Here is a 24,965-nt window from a genome sequence, read left to right on the forward strand (position 1 = left end):
AATGATTTTTGGTGCTTTTGTAGATACTTGCATGAAGGGAATGCAACCATACACAGTGTTCTAAAAAAAAACCCCTCCCGCATTCACAGAGGTTTAGTTTGCATTTGCATAGTTTGCATTTGCAAACACAGTTGACTCTGTATGCCACAACTGCTTAGTCAGGGTAACTTAAGAACAAGGGGGCAAAGGAATCAAACTGGAACACAGCACCAAAAATGGTTTTCTAATGAAATTGGAACAAAATGACAGGAGAAAAAAAAAGAGTGTTTCTGACTACCAGCTAAAAAGATGAGCAGAAATGAAAATCAATGGCTTGCACTAAAAACTGTAGTGTAAGCTGGGTGTAGGGCAAAATGTGAAGGAGTGAACTAGTGGCATCCAAGAGCAGCCCAAAAATTCACAGATGCCAGGAAACAAAATTCCTTTTGACCTAGATAAGGTGAGCTGAGTACCTGCTCTGTCTCCTGATTTGGAGGAAAGTGTTGCACAGAAGGTGTGGACTGCAAAGAGTGAATACGAAAAGCTCCAACACATTTCTCTGACCCACAGAAATTCCCACAGGTTTCCCCTTCCAGCCCTTCTCCCTCACCTACATAAAAGCTCTGACTCCTCCACTGCTGTCTGTCTCCTCTCCTAACCATCTCTGGTCCTCTTATCACACCCTATTACTGCTGTGCCCCTAAAACTTATTCAAACAGGAATAAAGCTTCCACATGGATGAAATGACAATAACAGGAGAGGACTCAGAGGTTTTTTTAGTAAATCAGGATTGGTATGAATCAACAATGTCATACGGTCAAGAAAACAGACATCATACTGGGATATATAAACAGGAGTCTCGTATGTAAGACACATGAAGTAATACTTCCACTCTACTCAGTATTCCCAGGACCTCAACAGAAGCACTGTATCCAGTTTTTGGCACAGTACTGCGAGAAAGTGGAGAGGGGCCAAAGGAAAGCAAGAATAATCAGAAGTCTAGAAAAGACAACCTAGGGGAAAGACTAACTGAAGAGTTGTTTAGTCTGTGGGAAAGATGACAGGCTGAAGGGACACTGACAGTTTTCAAATATGGGGAGGGCTGATGCGAAAGAGGAGGGTGTAGCCTGTTCTCCTTGGCCATGCTGTGTGATAAAATAATGGTCCAAAGTTCAGTTAGGCCTATCTCGACAAGTTTTCTTATTGATTGCCTATATGGATAGAAAAGTTCTGAGATTGTGTAAGAAAGTGGTGGAGTCCCTAGAATCAGAATGGTTCAGTCTGCAGACTGCCTTACTGTGGCCTTTCAGTACTTAAAGGGGATACAAAAACCAGAAAGGGTCTTCAGACAAGTACACGTAGGGACAGAACAAGGTGAATGGCTTTAAACTGAGAAAGTGCAGGGTTAGATTAGATAGGAAATAGAAATTCTTCACTGTGAGGGTGGTGAGGCACTGACACAGGTTGCCCAGAGAAGCTGTGGCTGCCCCAATCCTGGCAGTGTTCAAGGCCAGGGTGGATGGGGCAGTGAGCAACCTGCTCTGGAGGAAGGTGTCCCTCCCATAGCAGCGGGCTTGCAACGAGATGATCTTTAAGGTCCCTTCCAACMCAAACCATTCCGTGACTCTGTGGTCTGCTTGCCATAACTATTCATTTAGTTGCCATAGTAAAGCCCAGCGGCCGCGGTTCCCGCGCAGCCCCACACGAGGCGGTCCCGGAGCCCACAGCCCCGCCCCGCCCCTGTTGCTCGGTGACCGCGCACGGCGTCAGTGCGGGGCCCGAGCCACGGCAGCGTGAGGCCGCCAACCGGGCTGAACCATCCCCTGACCGCTGAGGGGGCAGCAGTGGGTGTGCCCCGAAGCAACTACTGGACCTGTTGCTGCAGTTCCCTCTCTCAATCTGCCGCTTCTCCCCCTTCCTTCAGCGCAATTGTTGGTTTCGCCCCGCGCTGGCCATAGCGACGGCAGGCGCGCCGAGGGAAGATGGCGGCGCTGGCTCCTGTGCCGTTGCCGGCTTCGTGAGCGAGGCGCTCGTTCTTCCTCCCGTACCGTCCTCGCTCCTGCACCCGGCTCCTCCCGGCTGCTCTCCGCCTCTTCTTCCCCGTCGGGGCCGTAGGGATAATGTCGGACTCGGAGGAGGAGGAGAGTCCGGACCGCCAGCTCAAGCTGGTGGTGCTGGGGGACGGCACCACTGGCAAGGTCAGTGCTGCCCCTTCGGCAGCTCTTCTCCCTCGCCGCGGTGCCCCGAGCCCCTTCCCGGCCTTCCCCTTCACGCTGCCCCTGGCTCTGCTGCTGGGGAGGGAGCAGCCCGCGGCGGCGGCCCGTCTGTGGCGATGCCCGGCTGGCTGCTCCCCCTCGGTTCCAGGCCCTGCGTGGGAGGCGCGGGCTCCTCTCGCCGGTATCCTCGCCGTGCCCGGCAGCCAAACCCTCCCAGGGGGCTTCCGCACCCGAGGAGGCATCCTCAACAAATAGACGCACACAAGTGTAATCCAATTTTCTTGAGCCGTGAGAAAAGGAGCGGCGAATAACGCAATTCCTGGGGTGCTGACGGAGTGTCCCGCTGATCCCCGTGCGCTGCTGCTCGCGCTCTGGAGCAGGAGTTGCTCGGCTGGAGTCGCTGGAATAGCCCAAGTTTTTGTGGGTGTCTGCAGTGCCCTGGGTGTGGAGGGCAGGGGTCGGGGCCGAGCACGAGGATTCGCGTTCCCCTCGAGCAGGGAAGGTCGCCTAGCTGGGTTCGCAGGCGCCCTTCGTTTCGGATACAGAGCTACCAACCTGCTGAGCTGGATAGAACAGTTTGTATCTATTGGAGTTACTGTTCCAGAGCTGGGGAAGGCACTCCTGGGTCCACTTAGTTTTCGTTTGTAACTATTACGTTTTTGGTTTTTTTTTTTTCCCCTATCTGTAATCACCGTAATGAAATTTTGATTATAAAAGTTTATTTGTCAACAATAATCAAACAATAATCAAATCAATCAGACAATAATGCAACAAATTTCTCTTTGTAAAGGAGAAGTTTTGAAAAGGAGAGACTGAAGAAGGCAAAAGAGAGGCTTCTTTCTTAACCATTAAAGCAGTCACTGTTCTTTACTTGAACATACTTTTGAACATATCTATTGTCATATGTAGCCTGAATAATTTTGTGAGATGCACCTGAAAATAGTAAATTTATTGTATGCTTGAGGGATACAACTTTTCCCCCTGTCGTTAACTTTTGAAACTATGGGGAGCTGAAATTATATGAAAAGTGGAAATGTTCTTAGAACTGGTTTAAATTAAGTTCTTTACATTAATAGGAATAAGTTCTTCGTGAAAGTATGTGTGATTTTGCTCACTTACTTATTCGGAACTCTGCAAAGAAACGAGAATTTTTTTTTTTTTTTTTGTCTCCAGTGATTGTAAACACAGTCTGAAGTGGTATTGTGTTCATCGGAGTCAGTAGATGGGCAATTCAAACTGACTGTGTGATGAGAACATGATAAATGCACAGGACTGACAGCTGAAGTGCTGCTTCACTGGTAGCATTTCCCTGGAGCTTTCTATTCAAACTGAGGAATCCTTTCACTGCTGCTGCTCAGCAGCTTGTGGCAAGACCTCTTGCCAGACATGGATTTTCAAGCGTTCTTGAGTTTTGATGTATATTCCTGCTGCTTCCTACCTCTCTCACAGAGGATGGCTCTCACTGCATCTCCTGCTGACTCGAGGAATCTCATGCTTCCAGTGCAGGTTATTGGGCACAAGCAGCAGAAATACTCTGGTGGGCTGCTTTTCCTCCTGTCCCCCCTAGATGATGCTGTAATAGAGGCTCCTTCCCGCCATCCCAATGGCCTGGCAGCTCACATGTGACACAATAGATTTATTGTAGAATCCTGTAAAAATAAAGAAGCAATTGGGTCATGGAATGTAAGGATAAAATGTACCTATTTCAAGCACCTCTGAAGACTAAATAGTTGAGGTTCTTCTCTTTTGTTGGCTACTCGTTTTGCTTACTTGTTGAAACACGTATGTCCATGTGTTTTCAACTCTAAATTGCCTGGCTCTCACATCTGGTTCACAGCTGGTCTTTACACACGTGCATACTTAACATCTCTTTTGCTGTGCAAGGTGTTGGTTTTTCTTTTCCTTTGTCACGCTGGGATTGTAAGACAGGAGGAGTGTAGAAAATAATGGGATATATCTGAAGTACTGTACCTTGTGCTTAGTGTGAGGTGTTCTCATTTGACTTCTGTCCTTTATTCCGTGTCTTCCAAAAAACCAAAAAGGCTGTTGTGAGTCAGGTGGAAATTTGCTTTCTCTTTTCCTCAACCATTGCTTAGAAGAAATGCGGCCTGGGTTCTGTGTAAGGATTGATAGCAGCTTAAAAATAAATCAGTGTCAGTTCAAGCTAAAGGTGATGTTTGTACTTGCACTAGCTAGGAATTGCTGTATCCATGAGGCAAGGGAGGGATGCTGTGCTTCTATTAATTTCTTTTGAGGTGGTTGAATGGATAGAATTTTAAGGGTTAAGGGTAGTGATAAGTAAACTTGAGAAGAGTGAAAATGGAAGAAGGAATAGGAGGAGTGAGACAGGGTAGAATCTATTAAACTCTTAGGGTAAAATAGAGATGTTAAGGAAATAGTGAATTGTTGAAAAGAAAAATTGAGGAAAGCAAGACTGGGTAGAAGATAATAGAGAATGATTCTGATGAACTAGACAAACTAGGAAAACACTCTATGAAGCAATCAGAAGTGGGGACAATGTGAGATGAAAATAAACAGCAATTACAAATATCAGTTGACTCTTGATTTTGATTATAGGGAGTACATGTACACACAGCTGCCTTATGTGTCTAAGTTTTAAATCAACCCATTCTTCCTGAGCCAAAATGATTTTCCATTAAAATAAACCAGCATTACTAGTATGGATTGAAAAAAAAAAAAAAAGACGTTATGGTCCAGATATACCTACTCTTTTTGTGCACAGATTGACTTAATGCTGACATATGCAAGGATCCTGATTTGAGGTAGAATACTATGATTTACTTCTGTTTGAAAAGGCTTTGGGCCTCTGGAAGCAAATCTTGGAGCTATTTATGGGAAGGGGGAAAAATAGGTGTGCTGAGGTCTTTTTATTTGCTATCTGTTGTATCTGAACTAAAGTATGGTAGCAGAAACATCCTACCTTTTCCTTCTATTAACAATGGATTATGAAAATGAAAGAATGAATGCTCAAACTGGTATGGGAGTTTGCAAGAGCTAAAATGTAGGATGGCATAAAGAGTAGTGTCCTGCTTACTTTAGGATACCAGATTTTTAAGCATTGTGCCAATTTTGAATTGTCTGGTTACACTTGGGCTCGAAAATGTCATTGATGGTGACAGAAATATTGTTGTCACTGTTGAGTCTTTATATGGAAAATTGAATGAAGTGTGCTGTGCAAATTGGCCCAGCTGCATCAAATAGCTCTATGTCAAATGTCAAGAAGTTGTGATAATTTTCTCTTTTTCAGTGAATAAGCCTGGACAGTTACGCATTTTTATAGTAGTTAAAACATTTAATTATTTAGCCTAGTATTCATTTTAATTTGGTTTTTCCTAGAATTCCTGCCAATAGGGTAGGATTTGACTGAGGGATGAGAGTTGCAGTGCTTGGATAATGGCATTGATATTCTAGAAGGGAGTGAGGGCAGGGATAGGTACATATGTTTTTTTGGAAAGTGAATTAGTGGCTAAAGTTTGTATGTGTATGGAAATTCATGGCTTCAGAACTATGTGCTTGCATCTAATTGAATTTTGGGTTTAGGTTTCTTTCTTAGAACTATGATACTACAGTTTGGCACTGCTTTGTCAAAACTTTATTCCATAAGACTTAAAGAGTTGTCTTTGGTGGGGTTTTCCCTACAAGTTTCTGGTTGCTCTGATGAGTAGTCGTTGTCAGAGCTGGCTATTGTTGCTTATTCCATTTGACTTTCAATGTACTTCTATTTATTGAATTTCAAGTTTATTTCATAGATACTGTTTGCTTTTTTCCTGTTTACTCATTATGTAGGTCTTTAGGAAAAGCATGTCAGCAGTTTATGTTGACAGTGGAAAATAGAAGCAAGAAACTGTCATGCCTTTCATGTAAGGTTAAATTCCATCTTTGCTTCTTTCAAAAAAATTTCCCAAATATCCTATTTTATTTTGCGCTTAGAATTCTGTATATTTTTAAAAACTTTTTTTTTTTTTACTGCTGTCTTGGGTGCTGTACATTAGAGCCCAAAGACATTTTCTTGTCTGAAATAACAAGAACCAATCTTCAATACCAACCTTCAATGGTGGTATTGAACACCAACCTGCAATAGTGTATTGATATGTAGAATAGGATGTCAGCATTTGCTTTGAAGTATTTAAGGCAAATGTGTGAACCTTTCAAACTAATTTTTTTTGGAATTTTTTTTTGTAAAATCTGCTATGCAAGTTGATGGCCTGGGTGTCTTAGTAAAGGGGCAAAGGAACAAGGCTTTTGTGCTATTGTACTATTCTCTGACCCCAACATTATGGGGTGGGACTGTATGAAATACAATCTTTGTAAAGAATGGTCACTGATTATTAACTTATCTTTACAACTACAGTTCTACTGAACCATTATTTAACTTTGATGAATTGCTATATAGATTGTGTTCAACATATCATCTCAGGCAAAACTGTTGAGCAAAATCTTTTATGGCAAGCACGGCAGAGAGCACTTCTGGGATTTGAAGAAGTATTTGCATTGTAGAGGTACTTGAATATGCATTGACATAACTTCTTTGTTTATTGTTACAGAGAAGTTTGAACTGTTGCTTTTAGCGATTTGTGGATAAATTCTTGTTTTGTGAATAAATAGAGGACTAGACTGGTAATTCAACACCTTCCTTGAGCTCTAACATTCATTGGAAGAAGATTTAAAAAGGAGTTAGTCAATGATTTTGTGCTATAAATTCCTTTGCATTCAAGAGCACAGTAGAGAAAAACTGTTTAAGAGGACTTTGCCATGCTGTTGGTTACTTGTTGCTCTTACAAGCTGGCTGTTAATTGAATGTGTGTCATTTATTTTTACTAACACCCCTAGAAGTCCTCAGGGAATCTTGTGTGTCACAGAATGATAAGCTAATATTTACTGAGCCTTTAAAACAAGAAGGGAGTGGTTACTTATTTAAAGAGGATCTGAATTAGTGTGTTGGAGAATATAGAATGCTATGATATAGTCAGATGATGCTTCAATCTGTACTCTAGGCACTAGTTACTTTTCCAAAAAGGAACATTTCAAGAAGACTGAATGGTGTATTCCTGCAATACATCTTTAAGGTCATGACAGATTAAAGATAATGTCCTTGTAATCTTGACATGCCAACTATTGAGATTTAAAGAAACAGTTCTACTGACTCTTTCAATACTGAAGTCTGAATCTGTACTGAATTTTGTGTGTGTTAGTATTACTGTCACATAGCCGAAGGAAGAAGAATCTTCTCATGATTCATCCTCTGTGGTTCTTCTCCCTTTCCACAGTGATGTAAATATATAAGCATACTCATGCTATTTCTAGTTCACTTGCTTTTTCTCCCTTTTGTTTATTTATTTTTAATCCTCGTAGAGGCTTGAGTTCAGTGAAGTAAATGGAAATGTTGCCATAAGCTATAACTGACTCATTGGGTTGTTTCCCAAACATATCTTCTGATATCAAAATATCATTCATTATATATATGGCAATGATAGGAATATAAATATGATATAGAAACATGAAAACAGTAAGTCTTGTTTTATTTACTAAATAGGAAGTGTAATAGTTGAATAAATGTTTGCCAATTCATACTAGTGCTTTAATGCTGGAGCGCTGGTGATCCAGAAAAAGTTATTTGTTCTTGTGTACATTTGACATCATTAGCCTAATTTGATTCTTTGTTATAACCTTCCTATTAACAGACCATGCCTATTCTTGTATTATAGAACTATTGGCATTATTTTGCTATTGCATTTTTGACTAAATATGCTCTTAACAGCAATTTCTGATAACTGTTGGTGTGACTCATCTCTTCAAGTCCTGATGAATGGAAAACTGGTGAGAAAATAAACCTTCTGGCCCATTTTGAGTTTTCTCAGACATTGTAAGGGTTTTGTGAGCCTCTTAGTCTTTTTCCTTCTTTGTATGGGTAAATAAATATTTAGACTATTTTTTCTGTAGTTAATTTCTATTTATGCTTATAAATGTCATGTCAGCAAGAGAATTTTGAGTGTGCACTACTTCAATATAAGTTGTATTTTATAATTTTTAATATTTAGTGGCTTTTTTTTCACAATACAGACTTTCATGTTATGATTGTACCGCTATATTCTCCTTTCCTTCCTGTGGGCTTGCTTTCACTTTCTACCTCCACCCTGGTTTTTTTTTGTATTGAATGGAGACCTGCTAAATTGCTACTGACAGAATATAAATGCTTTGCTTCAGTAGTTTATCTAGGTTAGTTGTGTATTCTTTTAGCACTATACAGTAAAAGCTTATTATTAGGTCAACAGTGATTTGTTTGCTTTCATAAATCTGCAAAAAGCCAATAGAAGTTCTTTTCTATACAGTAAAGAAATAAGTTTTCAAAGTTCTGCTGAAAGGAATGATTCTGTAAATGTGCATTCTTAATATGACCTTAGATTTTTTTTTTTTTTTTTAATGTGTGCAAAAAAGTACTCTTCCCATCTTAGATTTCCTATAATTCCTGATCCTGAAACTGGTATACAGTGGCAGAAATCTTGCCACATCTTGCCCACATCCCCTGTGGAATTCTACACTGTGCAGATCTCTATTCCCTCCCAGAAAGTGGGTCTGGGATCATGGTGTTCTTTAATGGGGAGGACCTTGTTTTGGAAACAAATGCTTTTTGAAAATATTAAGATCTTCAAGTACAGATAGTAGCATTTAGATTTGTGTCCGTTTGAGCATTCTGATGATACCTCCCTCAAATCTGTGGGATATTTTGTAATAGGGCTCTTACAGTATTTTTGAAATCAAAGCAAATATGGACCTTACTTATTTTTGCATAAATTAGTAGCCTTTGCCACCTCCTGCTATTATGTTGAAACTGACTGGAKTGCTTGTCAATCCAAATCCATGAACACTGTTAGCATTCATTGATTTAAAAAATGCTTAACTGTATTTCATACTTCTGGGTTAACATGAAGTTTATTGCTATTTAAAATGACAACTTAATTTGATACTGTTCTTTTTTAGACATCCTTAGCTACACGTTTTGCTCAAGAAACRTTTGGAAAACAGTACAAACAAACCATAGGACTGGACTTCTTCTTAAAAAGGATATTATTGCCAGGTAAGAGAATGGCACTGAAAGGCTGGGTAACAGCAAGTCTTGCAGAAACAGATTCTTCAGAGTAATGTGTACTAAATAAGCCTAGTGCTTTGGTTTTTATTGTTGTTGTTCAGAGAATATTTTGTTTGTACATTCTTGCCAGGTGACAAAGAGTTATACATTTGCAACTTACATCTCTAAGTAAAACGCTGTATTCAAGTAAAAGGGATGCTGTCTATATAGATAAATTTTATTATCCCTGCTTGATTGCACTCCCTTTCCACGTGGATAGTGTAATACACAACAATGAGATGGAACCTTAAACATATTAATTGAAAAAATATATGTGTTTTGAAATAAATAGATAYATATTTTAGTGAAGTACACAACTCATATTTGAGTTGTGTGAAAGAAGCATAATGCAGCTATGGACTCACAGTGCTCTAATATGTGAATGCTGTTTTATGCAAGGCAGCATGAAATTGCTGGCATTTAATAGACCACTAAAATTTAGGGTCCCTTGGCACTCATAAAAATACAGTTTGAGCATTCAAGATGTTTCACTTCACGAAGGCAAAGAAACTATTTAGATGCCAGTTGCAGCACACTGCATGGAAAATGCAAAGAAATAATTAAAAAAAGAATAATTGCTGGTTAAGTTTGTCTCTGAACAATTGGGATCAGTCTTTTCATTGATTTGTGTGTGCTTYTATTCTAAGTATGCAAGTATTAAAAATATTTTCTTCTGGATTCAGAAATCAGAAGTTAGAAAAAGTATGTGTTAAAAACTGTAGTGAGATTTGATAAAGTTGATGCAAGTTCTGTAGTTCTGTCTCCTTGTGAATGGTGGGGAGGGAAGCAAACACAGAAATTAAGCATTTTAACTGTAACCTGAAGCTACAGGAAAATGTACACAATTCTTGAACTTTTTTTTTTTAATTAATTACAAATAATTTCTTGATTATGTTTATATATTTTCTTAAGTGAAACAGAATAATCTTTTCGGACTATTCCTCTGTTCACTATTTTAGTTTGACCATTTTGCTGTACTTTTTTAGTATCTGGTGAGTGATAAACTACTAAATTCCAGTACTTATTTCTCCATAAAAGCAACAGAATAATTTTTTTATTGTCCTGCTCATGCCTCTAAAAATACCAGTGTGCATAATACTTAACAGCAGTACTTGCAAGTGGAATGTGTACACAAATCATGTAGTGTGCATGCTGAGAACTTGTATTTTGCAAGTTTTTTTCCAGCTGTTAAACATACAGAAGCTGTTAGTACATTACTGGATTCTAAGTATTCTTGTTGAGTAGAAAATTTGGAAAATTATCAACTATTGCTTCATTCATTTTTGTTCATAGTTTATTTTGTGTGTGAATTTCATTCATTCATAGTTTATTTTGTAATAAAATCAGAGTGTAGATAAAAATAGCACCAGAAAGTCTATACATCTGTTTTTCTCAGAAGAGTAGTATTTGTATTCATATTCAGGAAGAAACATTTTTCTGTAGGTTGTCATTCTGGTATCGCCTCTGTGTTTAGGTATATATGGCTCTCTATTTTATAGGTAAACTGGACTTGTGGGGTGTGAGAGGGAGGGAGGTAACATTTCTAAATTCTGGGATGGGAAGCATTACTTTAGTAAGTGGATTTTTCTAATTTCTTGATTTTGAGTTTGCAGAGCTGCTATGTTTACTGGAAAGGTTTATTCATACCACTGCACAGAAATTATGTATATATCAGTAGGAAAAAAAACCCCTCAATTTCTCTTATTCAGTAGGAGAATTGATGAATAACTATGGTTCAGTAGTTGATTTTTTTCTTCAATGTAGGCCAAGAGTCCTGAAGTTAAAATTATGGATTTCTAGAATTACACATTTCTAGAAGTTTATATTAGACCACACCGAAACACATTTCAACTTATAAAATAAAGTACTGTTTTTCAGGGGTTTTAAAATTTTTTAAGATAACAGTGGCATTTGTCTCCAGTAGTTTTTGTAACTAATGCAGTTTTTCAGTGAAAATAATGAACATTTTACATAGTTAAACAATACAGTTTAATTGAAATAGGAAATACTTTGATAATTTTTTAACAATGTGACTTCTAGTGTTGAACATGACAAATGCACTTTATTCAAAATAATTTTTTAAGTGCAAATCTGTTTCATTATATTTATTGATGCAGAATCTTGTATAGTCTGGATGCAACCGTGGTGTAGATTTTAGTCCTTAAATAGTGTATCTGTTAGTCAGAGGGTCTGCTGATAGAGACTCTTAAGAGCCATAGTTGTATACTTTGTGGGAGGTTGTGGGTSCAGTTCAGTAAACAGGATTCTTCTGTTAAAAGGATTTTTTAAAAAGTTGTTGGTGTAAAAAGTGGTCAGACTTGTGTTTTTAATTCCATCTTGRCTGTGCAGCTCTTCAAGTAAGGTTAACCAGTGCACCAAGTGTCCTCCTACAGAGTCACTGTTGCAGCCTGGTGGCTTCAGTTCATACCAGAAGYGATCTACACRCCTSYACTGGGCTGCCTCACATGATTTRCTTTGCAYTTGTGTGCATTTTTTACACAGGAAAGAAGTGCTRGGCTTTTCTTGTTCCTTATCAGTGTATTACATGTTATTTTGATAGGATTCTTCAGTTATTTTTTGGTATGTTAAGACTGTTTCTAACACCTGTGTTATGCATGGTTTCTTTCTGTTTTGTAAGTCCCTAGTTTGTGTGTTTCTGTTAAATTGAAAAAAGATTTYAAATTTTTTCCAGAAAACTTCATGTGCTACTATCACAGTTGTTATTTAAATATTTACTAGGTAAATTGCTTGCAGTTTTTCCTTTTGTCAGATTAATGCAAACACCCTCTTTCTTCCCCAGAATCAATTGGAGCACAGCACAAATAATAGAGAAGCTAATAGAAAAAAAAAAAAAAGGGGAAAGTAAAGCATTTTGGACAGGAGATGATCAGCATAAATTTCATAGTTAGTGAGGTTCCTAATTAAGAAGAAGTTCACCTTATATTAACATACCAATCTTTTTTYCCCCCCATTTCTTTTTTCTGTTGTTAATGAAGCAAAGTAAATAATTTGTAATGGGAGATGTTTTAGTTGAACAGTCACAGTTAGACTATTTAATTTAACTTACTGCACTAAGATTTCTGAGATCCTTCCATGCAATTGTCCAGATACTAAGCCCAGTATACTGTGCATAACTATTTCCTCAGGAGGAAAAATCTAATTGAAACTTTTTAGAGCACTTGTACACAAAATCAGGCATTTGAAAATTATTGAGTATGAAAGTGATAATATTTATAAAGTTTTTTTTTTTTCAAAATAGCTGACATGAAAGACACAGTAATTTTCCTGTAGAATACTGCAGCGTGATGAGCCTTTGAGCCCGCACAGTTTGTTTACCTACTGAGGATGTATAGTCTTTTCAGACTGTGGGTGCACTAGTTTATCCATGCCAGATGCTTTATGGAAAACTTGCCCGCATTTCTTGGAACAAGAAAAGCCTAGCACTTCTTTCCTGTGTAAAAAATGCACACAAATGCAAGCATTTATGTTCTAAGCTTTAAAAATAATTAAATAATCAACACATGGTATATGCACTATCAAAACAAAAAARCTTTTTGTTGTCTATAAAAGGTTGCCTTTATTGAACTGGAGTGTTTATGATGTGTTTTCTAAGCTCTGTGCAATTCTCTTAGTATTACATGAAACTCAGTGTAGCTTCATTGTAATATCTCACCTCTATTTTTTGTACTGTCTCATCTTTATTTTTTTGAGACCAAGGTARTAGTTTTGGAAATCTGCTTTCTTAACGAGATTAAAGCAAGGTGCATTATGAATATATAATAATAATATAATAATTTATAATATAATAATATAATACTTAATACCACAAGTAGCATATATTCAGCTATATAGTTATARTTTGCTGGTTATTTTCACCAAGTGCTGTGATGCATTTCCATAGAGCACATTCCTTTGTGTAACCAATGTGACCGTGTCACATTCAGCTGTGACATTTACAGCTGAATGGATCACATGGTGTAAAATAAGATTGTTAGTTACATACAACAGTTAAATAAGAATATATCTTTCTTAGTTGCCCAAAATAATGTGTTCGTTTTCACTGAATTCACAATTGTTTTTAATGTGAACTTTGTTACTTTTTTAAAATCTAGGAGTAAAAATCCTAGGCAGTTGTGATTATTTGTATGTTGAATTGATATTAACGTGTAAGTCATGTGAATTGTATGTAGATTGGAAAAAATTTTGTCAGTCCTTACTTTATTATTATTACCTGATGCTCCCAGGTAATCAGTACAGTTCTGAAAAGAGTTCTTGCCATGCAAAGTATGAGAAATTATACTGTAATATGTTTGTATGTGTATGGTGACATACCTTTTAGTGTGTATTTTTGGTCTGTGAGTTGCTGAAATGGCTTGCAAAATATGCATGATTTGTAGGCTACTAAATATTCTGTAGTTACGCTGATTTTTTCAGTTAGTTTTGTTTTTAAAAACTTGTTAACAATTTCAACATAGCTTAAAAATGGTTTAGAGTAGAAAGGAAGGTCTATTCTTGATGCAGATTCTTCGGGATGAAATGGTGTAAACTGTGTTCAGTTTTGCTTCATGCTTTAAGGTGTTGTGTGGAGGAATTAATAAGAGTCTACATCCTCAGCTTAGATGTGTGTCAGTATTTCCATTTTTTTACTCTGTCAGCTATGTAATTCTGTAACTGTGTACTACTATCAGCATCACTACCAAAATGAAGTTACCATGAAGACTTTTCCTTGCTTCTTGATTTGTAAGGAAGATTTGAAGAGGGGGCAAGGAAGGGGCACACAGTATGAAATAATGTGGATAAGTTGACATTAATTATGTTACCTTCCAAGTACCACACTATAGAACATTCTTTGTAAGGCTCTACATGTTTTGTCAGTGGAATATGTTATGTAATTTTTAGTCAGGAGTGGTGTACTTCATGCAATTCCAATTATTTTCTGTTAATATTAGATATGTTAATACCTAGCTATAGTTGTACTGTRTCTTGGTGATTTAGCTGAATGCAAATTACTCTTTCCAGATGATACAATCATTTTTGTTTCAAAATTTAGTTCTTATTTCTTGTGTACTTGTTAAAAGCTATTGCTGTTGATATGCTAGAGCTGTATCACCTGCTGTGATAATATATCTTTAAATTTATTTGTATCTAAATTTGCCAGGTTGCACAATATCTGTACAATTTTTTTTTCCAGGAAATTTGAATGTTACTCTTCAAGTGTGGGATGTAGGAGGACAAACAATAGGAGGCAAAATGCTGGATAAATATATTTATGGAGCTCAGGTACAGTATAAATGCTGATAATTATATCTATAGCAGTGATATAAAATTAATTGCAACTTGGTTCTTAAAATTATACATACATACRTGCATTATATATAGCTTTTAGTTGGTTGTTTCATAAACCTCAAAAATGTTGAATGTCTGTTCAATCTAAATTTGATATTAATATGCTAATTTAATTTTGATGTGTAGCTAATTTTTTAGAGCTGACATAAAAAGCAAAGCAAGAGTATGCATTTATAGGACTGAATAACTTTCAAGAACAGATGGTTGTTTCCAGGCTTTGTGTCTTGAGTTAAGAAAAGCAATCACAGTAAATAGTAAAGGCTATTTGGATATCCACATGGTAGATAGAGTGGCTGCTTTCAGAGCAGCTGCCTCCTGGGGGGAGAAAGTGGAAGGAGGAAATTAAGAGCAATCCTACACCATTAAATTCATACATGCAACTGGGGTTATAAGAGRGCAAACAAAAGGAGACAACCACATAGCTAAATATTTTTGCAAAACTCCTGTCCAATGAAAATGAATTTTATCTTGAGATTAACTAAGCAACTTAAAGTGGATGGTATGATTAAGAGCTAAATATTATAACAGTATCTTGAGTCATGAGATGATTTAGGAGGGTGTAGTATATACCAAACTACTTAGCATGGGTGATCCTAAAATGTGCTCTGTTCCTTARTTTGGAGTTTGCAATGAGAACAATAGGTGTAATGTGCTATTAGATAATGTTATACAGCACAGGAATGGCTAATGAAAGAGATTGGGATTTATTAGTTAATTGGATAAAGAGAAACTTGTCAATGTAACATTTTGTCACTTTCAAAAAATGTCAGAATGTTTTTAGCTGCTATATCTATTTGATAGCATATTCTTTTTTTTTAAGTGAAAAAATCGTTTGCTGACCTGTTACAGATCTACCAGGCAATAGGAGAAAGTGGCTTCCATGACAGAAGGAATTTGATTAATCACGAATTGTTGCCATATGCCCAAAGTAAATTTAATGAAGGAAATAAAAGGCTATTAGCTTTGTCTGTATTGAATTTGGTGATAAACTTAGGAGTTTCTTATCAAAACTAGCAGATCAAAAAGTTAATACCAGTGCCCAAAAGTGTATAAACAGTTGATATCAATATGACTAAAGTTTGCTTTTTTTAGTCATTGAGAACACATTAACAAAAATCCCCTAAATCCAATCTCTTTTTATTTATTCTTACCACAGTCCTCATTGTAGCCCCATTTTTTTTAATTGACTAATGATCTTTCTCTCCCAGTGTTGGCATATATTGCCAATGTCTGTAAGAGGCTTCTTATTGTCAAGTTCCAACACACATTCCTTTAGCTTTGTAACAGTGGCTGTTAAAGACACCTAAAACTATTTTCATTTTCATGTCTTCATGAAATGCCATAAAAAAGCACTGCTTTCAGCTTATTTCTAGGCAGAAACTTATTTTGTATTGAGCATCTGTAATTTTTTATAAGAAAAAGGAGAAAGATAAAGTAGAACAAGTAGGAATGTTTATAAAGGAAAATCCTTTTAAATATGGACAAAAATTCCTGTGAATGGACAAGAAAACAACAAGAAAGTAATTGGGAAGATGTAGCATGGAGTTGCTCAGCCAACTTGATTTCTGTCTGTGTTTAAATGATTAGCTCCGTGAAGAGGAGAGCAGTAGATTTGATTTATCTTTACTTCAGCAAGGCCTTTGACATAATCTCCCATAATGTTATTACAATATGTAGAGATACAGGTGGAATGGGTGGACCATAAATTGACTGAAAATCTGAATGGACAGCTGGATTTAAAGGTCTATAGCTCAACGTCTTACTGGTGCCTGATTATAATTTTTATTTCTTAAGGGTTGATACTGGGATTGTGCCTTTTACTAATTCTTTTAACCATGGAACAAAACATTGTAAGTTTATGAATATCACCAGATTGGGGAGGAATGGTCACTGTGCTGGAGGGTAGGGCTGCTACTGGGRGACACCATGAGCAGCTGAAGGAGTGGACCAACAGAAACCTTGTGAAGTTCTGCTGATGACAGATGCCAAGTCCTGCAGCTGGTACAGAGTAATCTTATGCAGCTGGGAATCAACTGGATAGAGTGCAGCGAGGGTCTACAAAGCTGATTGATTGTCTGGAGCATCTCTCCTGTGAGGCTGAGAGAGCTGTGATGGTTCAGCCTGGGGAATAGAAGGCTAATCTATATACATCCATGCAGGAAAGCTGCAAGGAAGAGAGAATCAGGGTTTGGTTTTTTTTTTTATGTAGTGTCTGTTGACAGGACCAAAGCAATGGGCACCTACTGAAACACAGGGGGACCCTTCTGAACATCAGGAAACACATTTTCTACTATGAGAATGACTGAGAACTGACACAAGTTGACCAGAGAGGTTCTAGAGTCTCCTTCYTCAGAGATACTCAAAAGCTGTCTGGACATGGTCCTGGCAGCTGGCTTTGGGTGAAACTACTTGAACAGGAGCATTGGATCAAAGGACTTCTAGAGGTCCCTTCCAAYCTCAGTCATTCTATGAAATGGCTTTGGAGGAAAAAGCTCTTGGATGGGTCTCTTACTGGCATAAAACCAGCTGAATGGGAGTTTGCAATGCGCCCTTGCAACAGTAAAAGCTAATGGAATATGGAGCTGTGTTAATAAGAATGAGGAAGTCAAATCAAGGGAAGTGAATATCATGTCTTGACATTTTTGAGGCTATATTTGGAGTAATGTGTTCAGTTTGGGRTTCCCTGTTGCAAGAAAACCTTTAAAATATTGAAGTTGCTTGAGTGAAGGTTGCTACAAAAARTGTATATGCCTGTGATGTGTTGCASTTGGTCAGCATGTGTGGTGCAGCTGGGATTTGAAACATCTTGTTTATAAAGTACACAAGCTGTACAGATTCAGATAGAGTAGATGATTTAGATCTGTTGCAGAAATTGTGTTTATCTTTGTATTCTTCAACTCTAATTCAGATTTAAAGTACATGTATGGAATTGTTTGTAGCTTACCTACAGTATGTGTTGTGCCTTTATACAGTATTTGCAGATGCCGATAGGCTTATGTAGCTTCTCTCTATTGGATCTTTGTGAGATTCAGAAATCGTAAATTGTTGAATTCTTGTTTTTGTTCTCAGAAATTTATGTATATGGTAGACCTACTTATAAAATCCTATGGCCAGCTGGAGATGGAAGTTTAGAGAATCTACAGCRACTGAAAAGATTATGGTCTACAGTYCACCTGMTCTTGGTTGAAATTTGRTCAGGATATYAGGAGGAATAAGTGGAGCATCAGTCTATACTTCACTGCAAAAACTTGCCCTTGGAGGTTTCCTGCTCTCTAATGAGAGCTGAGTCAATCCTCTAGGATAGATATTTTGGTTAGGTTACTGTTAARAAACCATATTTTGATTGAGATCCCCTATTCCTTGTGCCTAGTTTTGTAATAAGAATGGCAGATTTGAGCATGAGATGCAATTTGCTTGCATGGTTGCAGTTGGAGAAACTGCAGTTCATTTGCTGTCTTGAAGCAACAGTTTTTCCCCTGCCCATATTTTCTCTGATGTTGCTCGTTTAGAGCAATGTGGTTGCTGCATCCCATTTTGGTAGTTGAATTTCAGTGTTGGGGCAGAAGCACTCTACAAGCTGTGGGGAAAAAAAGAGCTCTTTGTTCTTTATAAATAAAAGGTGTTAACAATCAATGCTGACTGAAAGCTGTTTAAAACTGGCAGATTTATCTTAGAATTGAGAGATGTGAAGAGTGATTGTGTAGTCAGTTGCCACAGCTATACTGATAGACAGTAAATCATTCAATTGTGGCAACTTAATCTCATGTGTCTGAGTGACCATGTCTTCAGTATCAGCAAAGACAGCAGTGCTTAAGTATATGTGGACTGTAAGGTGCTTTGACTTGCAAAAAACTGTTTTCATCTGCTCATTTATGCAACAATTAACTTGTTTTTACTAAATTAATATTCTGTGACTAGAAAAAATGCTCTAGAATTTTGGACTGACTGATTTTATAATAATTATGAAAATTTGTTATTTAGTTTAGTTCCTTGATGCGAAAGTCAGTCAGGATGAGGGTAGCTGAGGATAAATGAAGAAGAAAACATAGTTTTTTAATTATTGTTTTCTCTAGCTTCCTTTTATTGTGACAAATCTTGACATAAACTTGACATCTCTTAAATGTTAATTATCAGTACGAATATATCTCCTGGTAACAACACTTCCATAGTACCAGTTCTGTTTTGAAATAACACTACTGCTTTTTGTGTAGTAAATCTTTCATAAGCACTGCCATATCTTACCTGTAATTGCTGCCCCTACCCACATATCTAGTTTAAATTATCTTTAAGATCTGGCATATGCTACATCATAAATTGGCTTGTTAATAGGAGTACTGCAGACTCTGCCTTCTCCAGGGAGCAGCAAATAATTTCTGCAATATTCTCAGTTTCCAGTGACCTATTTTTGAAAATGCTCTATAATTCCAAAACAAAAAACACTCACATATGCACTAAGGTAGACAAAATGTCTGTCTTTACTAGAGTGCAATTATGCAAGCAGGGACTATTTGCCACGTTGCTGGAGACTAGAGAATTAACTTGCTGTTCTTGGCATGTTGTCCACCATGTGTTTCAAACCTTTTTCATGGCAGGGAAATACACTACTTTTGTGTAAAAATGCCAGTTTTAATTTTCCTCCTTAATTCCTCACACATAATAGGGAAAGAACAGCTTTTATGYTGACTGGTTGGTCTGTACTCCATATACTCTAAGTTTGTGGAAAATATGATGTATTTTTTTTTKAAAGCAATTATGGGATTTGTCTGTTAAATTAAAAAAAAAAAGGTGAAATAAATTTTAGCCATGGAGTTATGACTAGTCCTTCATTAATCATCTATATCCTACTAAGTTGCTTGTAGAGTGCTATTGTGGTAAAAATCTAAGCAGAAAGTATTCTTTATGACTTGGATGCTTTTTTTGCATCTCTATGATGTTATAGTGCCATCTTTGTTTCTTCAGTATGGCAAATATTGACAAGATTAAAAAAATGKTTAAGGAAAGAGTGTGCTTTAAAAGCAGTGTTTTAGATCACAGAGAAGTTAGGTCAGCTCTAGCTGCAAACTTTGTTAAATTATTTCTTTTATGGTAAATTCACTGTGAATACCCTTTTATCCAAAGGGGCAGGTAGGCTACAGTTGTCTGGAGGACATGAAGSAGAGTAGAATTTTAAAGAAGAATTAGTTAGAAATGGTTGGCTAACGTTAAATGCTCAGACTCTCTTACCTTTTGCTTCATTTAACTGTGATTAGTGCTGAAGATGGTTTAGGTAATCTGCTCTTCTACAAGCTGGTGAGAGAACTTAACAGCTGGTGAAAGAAGCATTGCCATGTGCTCTTTCTCATTTACAACTTCGAGCATTATGGCTGGCATTTATCATACCTATCCTTTAGACTAAGTTTCTTCTTTTCCACTGAGCATTTAATAACATAAGGATGGCCTTCTTAGAACAAAACTTAGATTATGAAAGACAATTACATACATGCCCAGGCATTTGGGTAGTCATAAAAATAGTCATGAGAAATTAACTGAGATTAACTTAGAGATGCAAGATATTAAGGAATAAATTGTACCAAAATTGGAAGAGGGAAGTGGATGTTTAATATTAGATTTGATTGATAAAGAAGGAAAGATAGCAAGGGARAAGTTGGGTGTCATAATTCTTAATTTCCTTGAAGGAACTGATGAAAGCTGTTCCTCAGAAATTGATAACAACTATATAAATATAAGGAACAAAAACTCAAGTTTGCCAAGGAGTTGATAACATTGGAGGAAAAGAGATAGATTGTTACTGCTGTTATAAGAAAGGAGGAGTTGAAGTGATCTCAGCAGGATCTGTTGCCCTCCTTCAAAGCTATCCMTGTGTAATGACTTTTAGCAATCTTYAGAAATTTCCCAGTGTTGGTGACTGTTACAGATGGTGTATTTCAAAGCTTTGCTGTTTTTACAGTCTCCGTAGTTTTTTTGTCTTGTTTGTTTGCTTGTTTTTAGTATTTACCTTAGTAATAATCTTCCTGTGAGTTAAACCTATCACTACACTATTCTGATCACAGATTGGTAAGAAGGCGCAGGGTGGAAGGATGTCAGGAGGTCAGCAGTCAAACACTCTCTAAATAGGATCAACTGAGAGATGGAACTAGGCTGCTCGAAGATTTATTGAGTTCCTTCTTGTAAACTTCTAAGGATGGAGACTGAGCAACCTCTTTGGTCAACCTGTTTTGTTTTCCTCATGGTGAAAATGTTTTTCATTAGGTACGGTTTGTATTTCTATATTTTCAGCTAATGCCCATTGAATTTTATCCTGCCATGAACTRGTGTGAAGAGTGTGACTCCATTTCCTTTGTTGCTTCCTCATGGGTATGGGAGGGCTGCTTTTAAGTCCTCCCAGGGCCACTTCCTCTCCGTGCTGAAGAATTTGGGTTTGTTCATCTTTTCCTTGAAAAACGAGTGCTCCAGCCTCTGATCATCTTGGTGGCCCTCTGCTGAACTTTCTTCACTTTTCTGATGAATTGAGGGGCCTAAGGATGTGTTCTGACAGGAGTATTCTTTTAGATATAATCCAACAAAGGCAGAGTAGAGAAGTTCCCTGGTGTGGTGGCTGTGCTTCTGCTAAYGCAGCCCAGGATCACGTTGGCCGTCCTTGCTACCAGGGAATGTTGCTGGCTCAGATTTGGCCTGCTATCTGACAAGACCTGCAGGTCATGTTCAGTTGCTCCCCAGCTTGCTGTATTGTTCCATCCTCCCCAGCTACAGGGCTTTGTGCTTGTCCTTGTAGAATGTTGAAAGGTTCCTGTTCACCCAYTCCTGGAGCATGTCTGCATGCCCCTTTGTGGTAAACCTTTCCTTGGGCACATTGGCTGGTCTTCCCAATTTAGTGGCTTCTGCAAACTGTGTATAAAAGCATACAAAGAGAGCTCCTGTTATCATCTCTTAAAACTTTTACCAGCATCATCATGCCTGCCGTAAGTCTGGTGTTTGTTGAAGCACTCAATATTTTTTTCCATTTTTTTCATATCAGTCACAGTTTCTAAACCTGTGATACTATTACTGGTTTCTTCTAATCTATCCTTTTTTTTAAATATTCAAATGTACAGAGATGCATTATTTTGCCTGGAATATTTCATGCTTTTGTGATATTTRCAAAATAAGCTTGGCATTCCGCTGTGATCTATAATTCCTTGATCCTATTGTGTGAAACCTGCTACAAAGCCAGATGCTTCCTATTGTGCACTCGATTATTGCTTCCTTTGAACTTGTCATGGTATTTATTTAATTTCATCCTATTATTTTTACATTGTTTTTCATGATAAAATTTAAACTCCCCTCAAATAATCTTGCTAGTACTAGTCTGTACTAGTTTGTTGCCATATGTGAAATTATTTAATGAGTGTGCGTTCTTGTTTTGTGATCTAAAATACTCCTTGTGAAACTATCAGTTAAAACTGGGCCCAGACAAATGCCTGAAAAGCTTGAAAAATCTTTTCTATTGACAGTAGGTCATTGAACCAGCTATTTTTATATGCATAATATTGTTTCTTTTGAATATTTGTGAAAATTTCATGGGAGAAGCAGTGTGCACATACAGGTTTTTTTTTTCCAGGTGTGAACTCTATGAGAACAAGTGTGACTGAAGCCAATTCTGCCTTTATTCCTCATTTACAAGATACTGACTTTACTAGGGTGTGGTGGAAAGCARGGGCAGAAGACTCAATAATTGAGATCTGAGAGCTGATCTTAGAATTGTGGAGGAGACAGGGATGACATTTGGACTTTTAATAGGCTGTGCTTTATGATATTGGACATTAGTGCAGAGGAATCATCAGCAGTGTCTGCTTTGAGTGTTTGTCACCTGTAGCTTGASCCAAAACCTCTGAAATAAATGGGACTCCTTTTTGAGTTCTGAGCATGTCTGTAGGCTCTCTTTTGAAAGTTTAAATCTTGCCAATACTCCTTACTTATCTTCAACAACACTGAAGAAATGGAATCTGGCCTTTATCCTCAAAAGACAGCAGAAACATGACAGACAACATGCAGAAATGTAAAATTGAACTGCCTTTTTTTTTTCCAAAAAAGGGAACAGTGAAGCTGYAACTAATATTACCTGAAATAAAAGCCAGTATATTTTTTATCTTCCTATTACTGTGAAATGCTATTTTGTGTTTATCGTAAAACATATTCAGTTTTTAATGTATCTGATATAACTGTGTTCCTTTCTGTGTTGCCATTTTTTTTTCTGCCACTGTAGTTCAGTTAATGTGAATTTGGAACGCATGAAATGCAGGAGAAATACTGTAAGAAGATGTGTATACTATAAAAATTGAAAATTCCTTTAACTGATTCTTGAAAGATATGATGCCATTATTTGTTTATACCCTATTTTATGATTATGATAATAATAATAGAGTCTGATGCAAATCTTACCATGTTAAATATTTTACAATTGGTAACATTTTAAATATGTTTTTTTTTTTTTAATTTAGGGTATTCTCTTGGTTTATGATATTACCAATGGCCAGAGTTTTGAAAATGTGGAAGACTGGTATAACGTGGTAAAAAAAGTGAATGAAGAATCAGAAACACAGCCACTTGTGGCCTTGGTTGGAAATAAAAGTAAGTTACTCATATTTACATATTAATTGAAATACTCTGGATGTGATTTGCTATTAAGGAAATGACATAAGGTATATCTATTTCATAAAATGCAGCTATATACTRTCTTGTGTGTTTTTGCTGTGTACAGATCATGTATTTGGGTATACTTCAGGATTCTGGCTCTGTACAGATAGGTAACGGGACTTGCTGCATCATGCTTTGCATAGCCTGCAGCTTCTCTCCCTGTGTCCTCTTGTCTTGGAGGGCAGAACACAGGAGTAGAGAGATCACTTGCCCATATTTGATTTTGATAGGGCCCCAGGATGTAGCCATGACATGCATCTGGAATGGAGAATTGGGAAGCACTCCTTTATGTAGTRTATTTCATGATTCTATRTGTTGAGACTGCTGGATTAACTTCRGGTACATGTTTAAAAAACTACACTATGCACTAGACATAATACTTAGGAGCTGCTTATCAGACTTGATGTTATCTGTGGTTTTGCACATGAGGTGACTTTCTTYGTGTTGTTTTGGGATTTKTTTAACCTCTCCTTTCTGTGATCAGAAAGTAAGTAAGTATGATAYGTAAGTATGTTATAATGGTTTTCTTCTGACCACCAAAATATACYGCTTTAAATAATCATCACCTACTTAGTTTCCTAATTAGATGGATTCCAAATTCCCTTGTTTCCAACTGGGAAAAAAAATCTGACAGAAGCATCCTTATTAATAATGTATGATATATGATGTCTTCATGTCTTGATCGTGGCTCTCTTACCCCTTCTTCTGCTGAAGATAAAAGCAACATATAACAATTTTAGAAACAAAGTGGTAGAAGCAGATACATAATTTTTAAACAGTGTAAATACATTTGTCTGAACAATGGAAAAATTGATTTTTTTTTCACTTTCCAAGTAATTTGTTTCCCTGTTACAGTGACCATGTCATGAACMAACCTGAGAAAAGGACCTTATTTAGCAAGTTAGGATTGTTTAAAAGAATTTTAAAACCATGTAGAGACAGCACTTTCATTCAGAACCATCAAGTTTAGTATTGCTKCAGTGATGCTATAACATTTTATGACATTAATTATGAAAGACTAATTTCCTGTGAAGACAACAGAGAAGGTCTTAGAGTTACAATATAAAAATAGCACTTTGAAAGTATAACACAGATGGTGTTGTGCTCTAGCAGACCAGAGTCAATAATACAGATTCTGTTGAAATTCAAAGTATTTTTCACTGGTTTCTATTTTGCCCCAAAATTGGACTTCCTAGCTGGAGTTCTGCAAATCTTGCAAAGTAWTTGCARTAAGATACACTGTAACATAGAATAAAAAACGTTCCTTTGCTGAAATGTCACCATAGGTGTAGAAAATGATACATTGGTTTCCATTTGGAAGAGTTTTCTTTCTGTTATTTTTCATACATAAATGCCCGCAAATCTTTAATATCCAAGTATTTCCTTGGAGCATCAGGAAATAGAATCTGGTTTTCTAGGTGAGTTTTCAGATAAAGGCTGACACTGACTAGTGAAAGGGCTTTCGTTTCATGAAAATAGCAGCTGAAGGAACTGTGCTTGCTACCTTTCATAAGCTGTGTATAAAGAAAAGCAACAAAATATTGATTTCATGTGATGCTAAGGGTGTTTGTTGCTGTTGCACATGTTGAGCATGCAGGAGAAAC

At 37.2% G+C, this 24,965-nt stretch overlaps 1 protein-coding gene across 1 annotated transcript in view; it reads left to right on the top strand.

Annotated features, from left to right (window-relative positions):
* The first annotated feature begins 1,773 nt into the window (after window positions 1-1,773).
* RAB28 (RAB28, member RAS oncogene family) overlaps window positions 1,774-24,965 on the top strand; it is a 62,926-nt gene continuing 39,734 nt past the window's right edge. The window contains exons 1-4 of the mRNA XM_057379495.1: window positions 1,774-2,177; window positions 9,195-9,291; window positions 14,534-14,622; window positions 23,166-23,295. Coding sequence (XP_057235478.1) covers window positions 2,100-2,177; window positions 9,195-9,291; window positions 14,534-14,622; window positions 23,166-23,295 — 394 coding nt within the window. The 5' untranslated portion in view covers window positions 1,774-2,099. The remainder of the gene's footprint in view (window positions 2,178-9,194; window positions 9,292-14,533; window positions 14,623-23,165; window positions 23,296-24,965) is intronic.

The sequence above is a fragment of the Malurus melanocephalus genome, unplaced genomic scaffold, assembly GCF_030028575.1.
Source record: "Malurus melanocephalus ecotype Western Australia unplaced genomic scaffold, MMel_1.1 scaffold_409, whole genome shotgun sequence".
NCBI lineage: Eukaryota > Metazoa > Chordata > Aves > Passeriformes > Maluridae > Malurus > Malurus melanocephalus.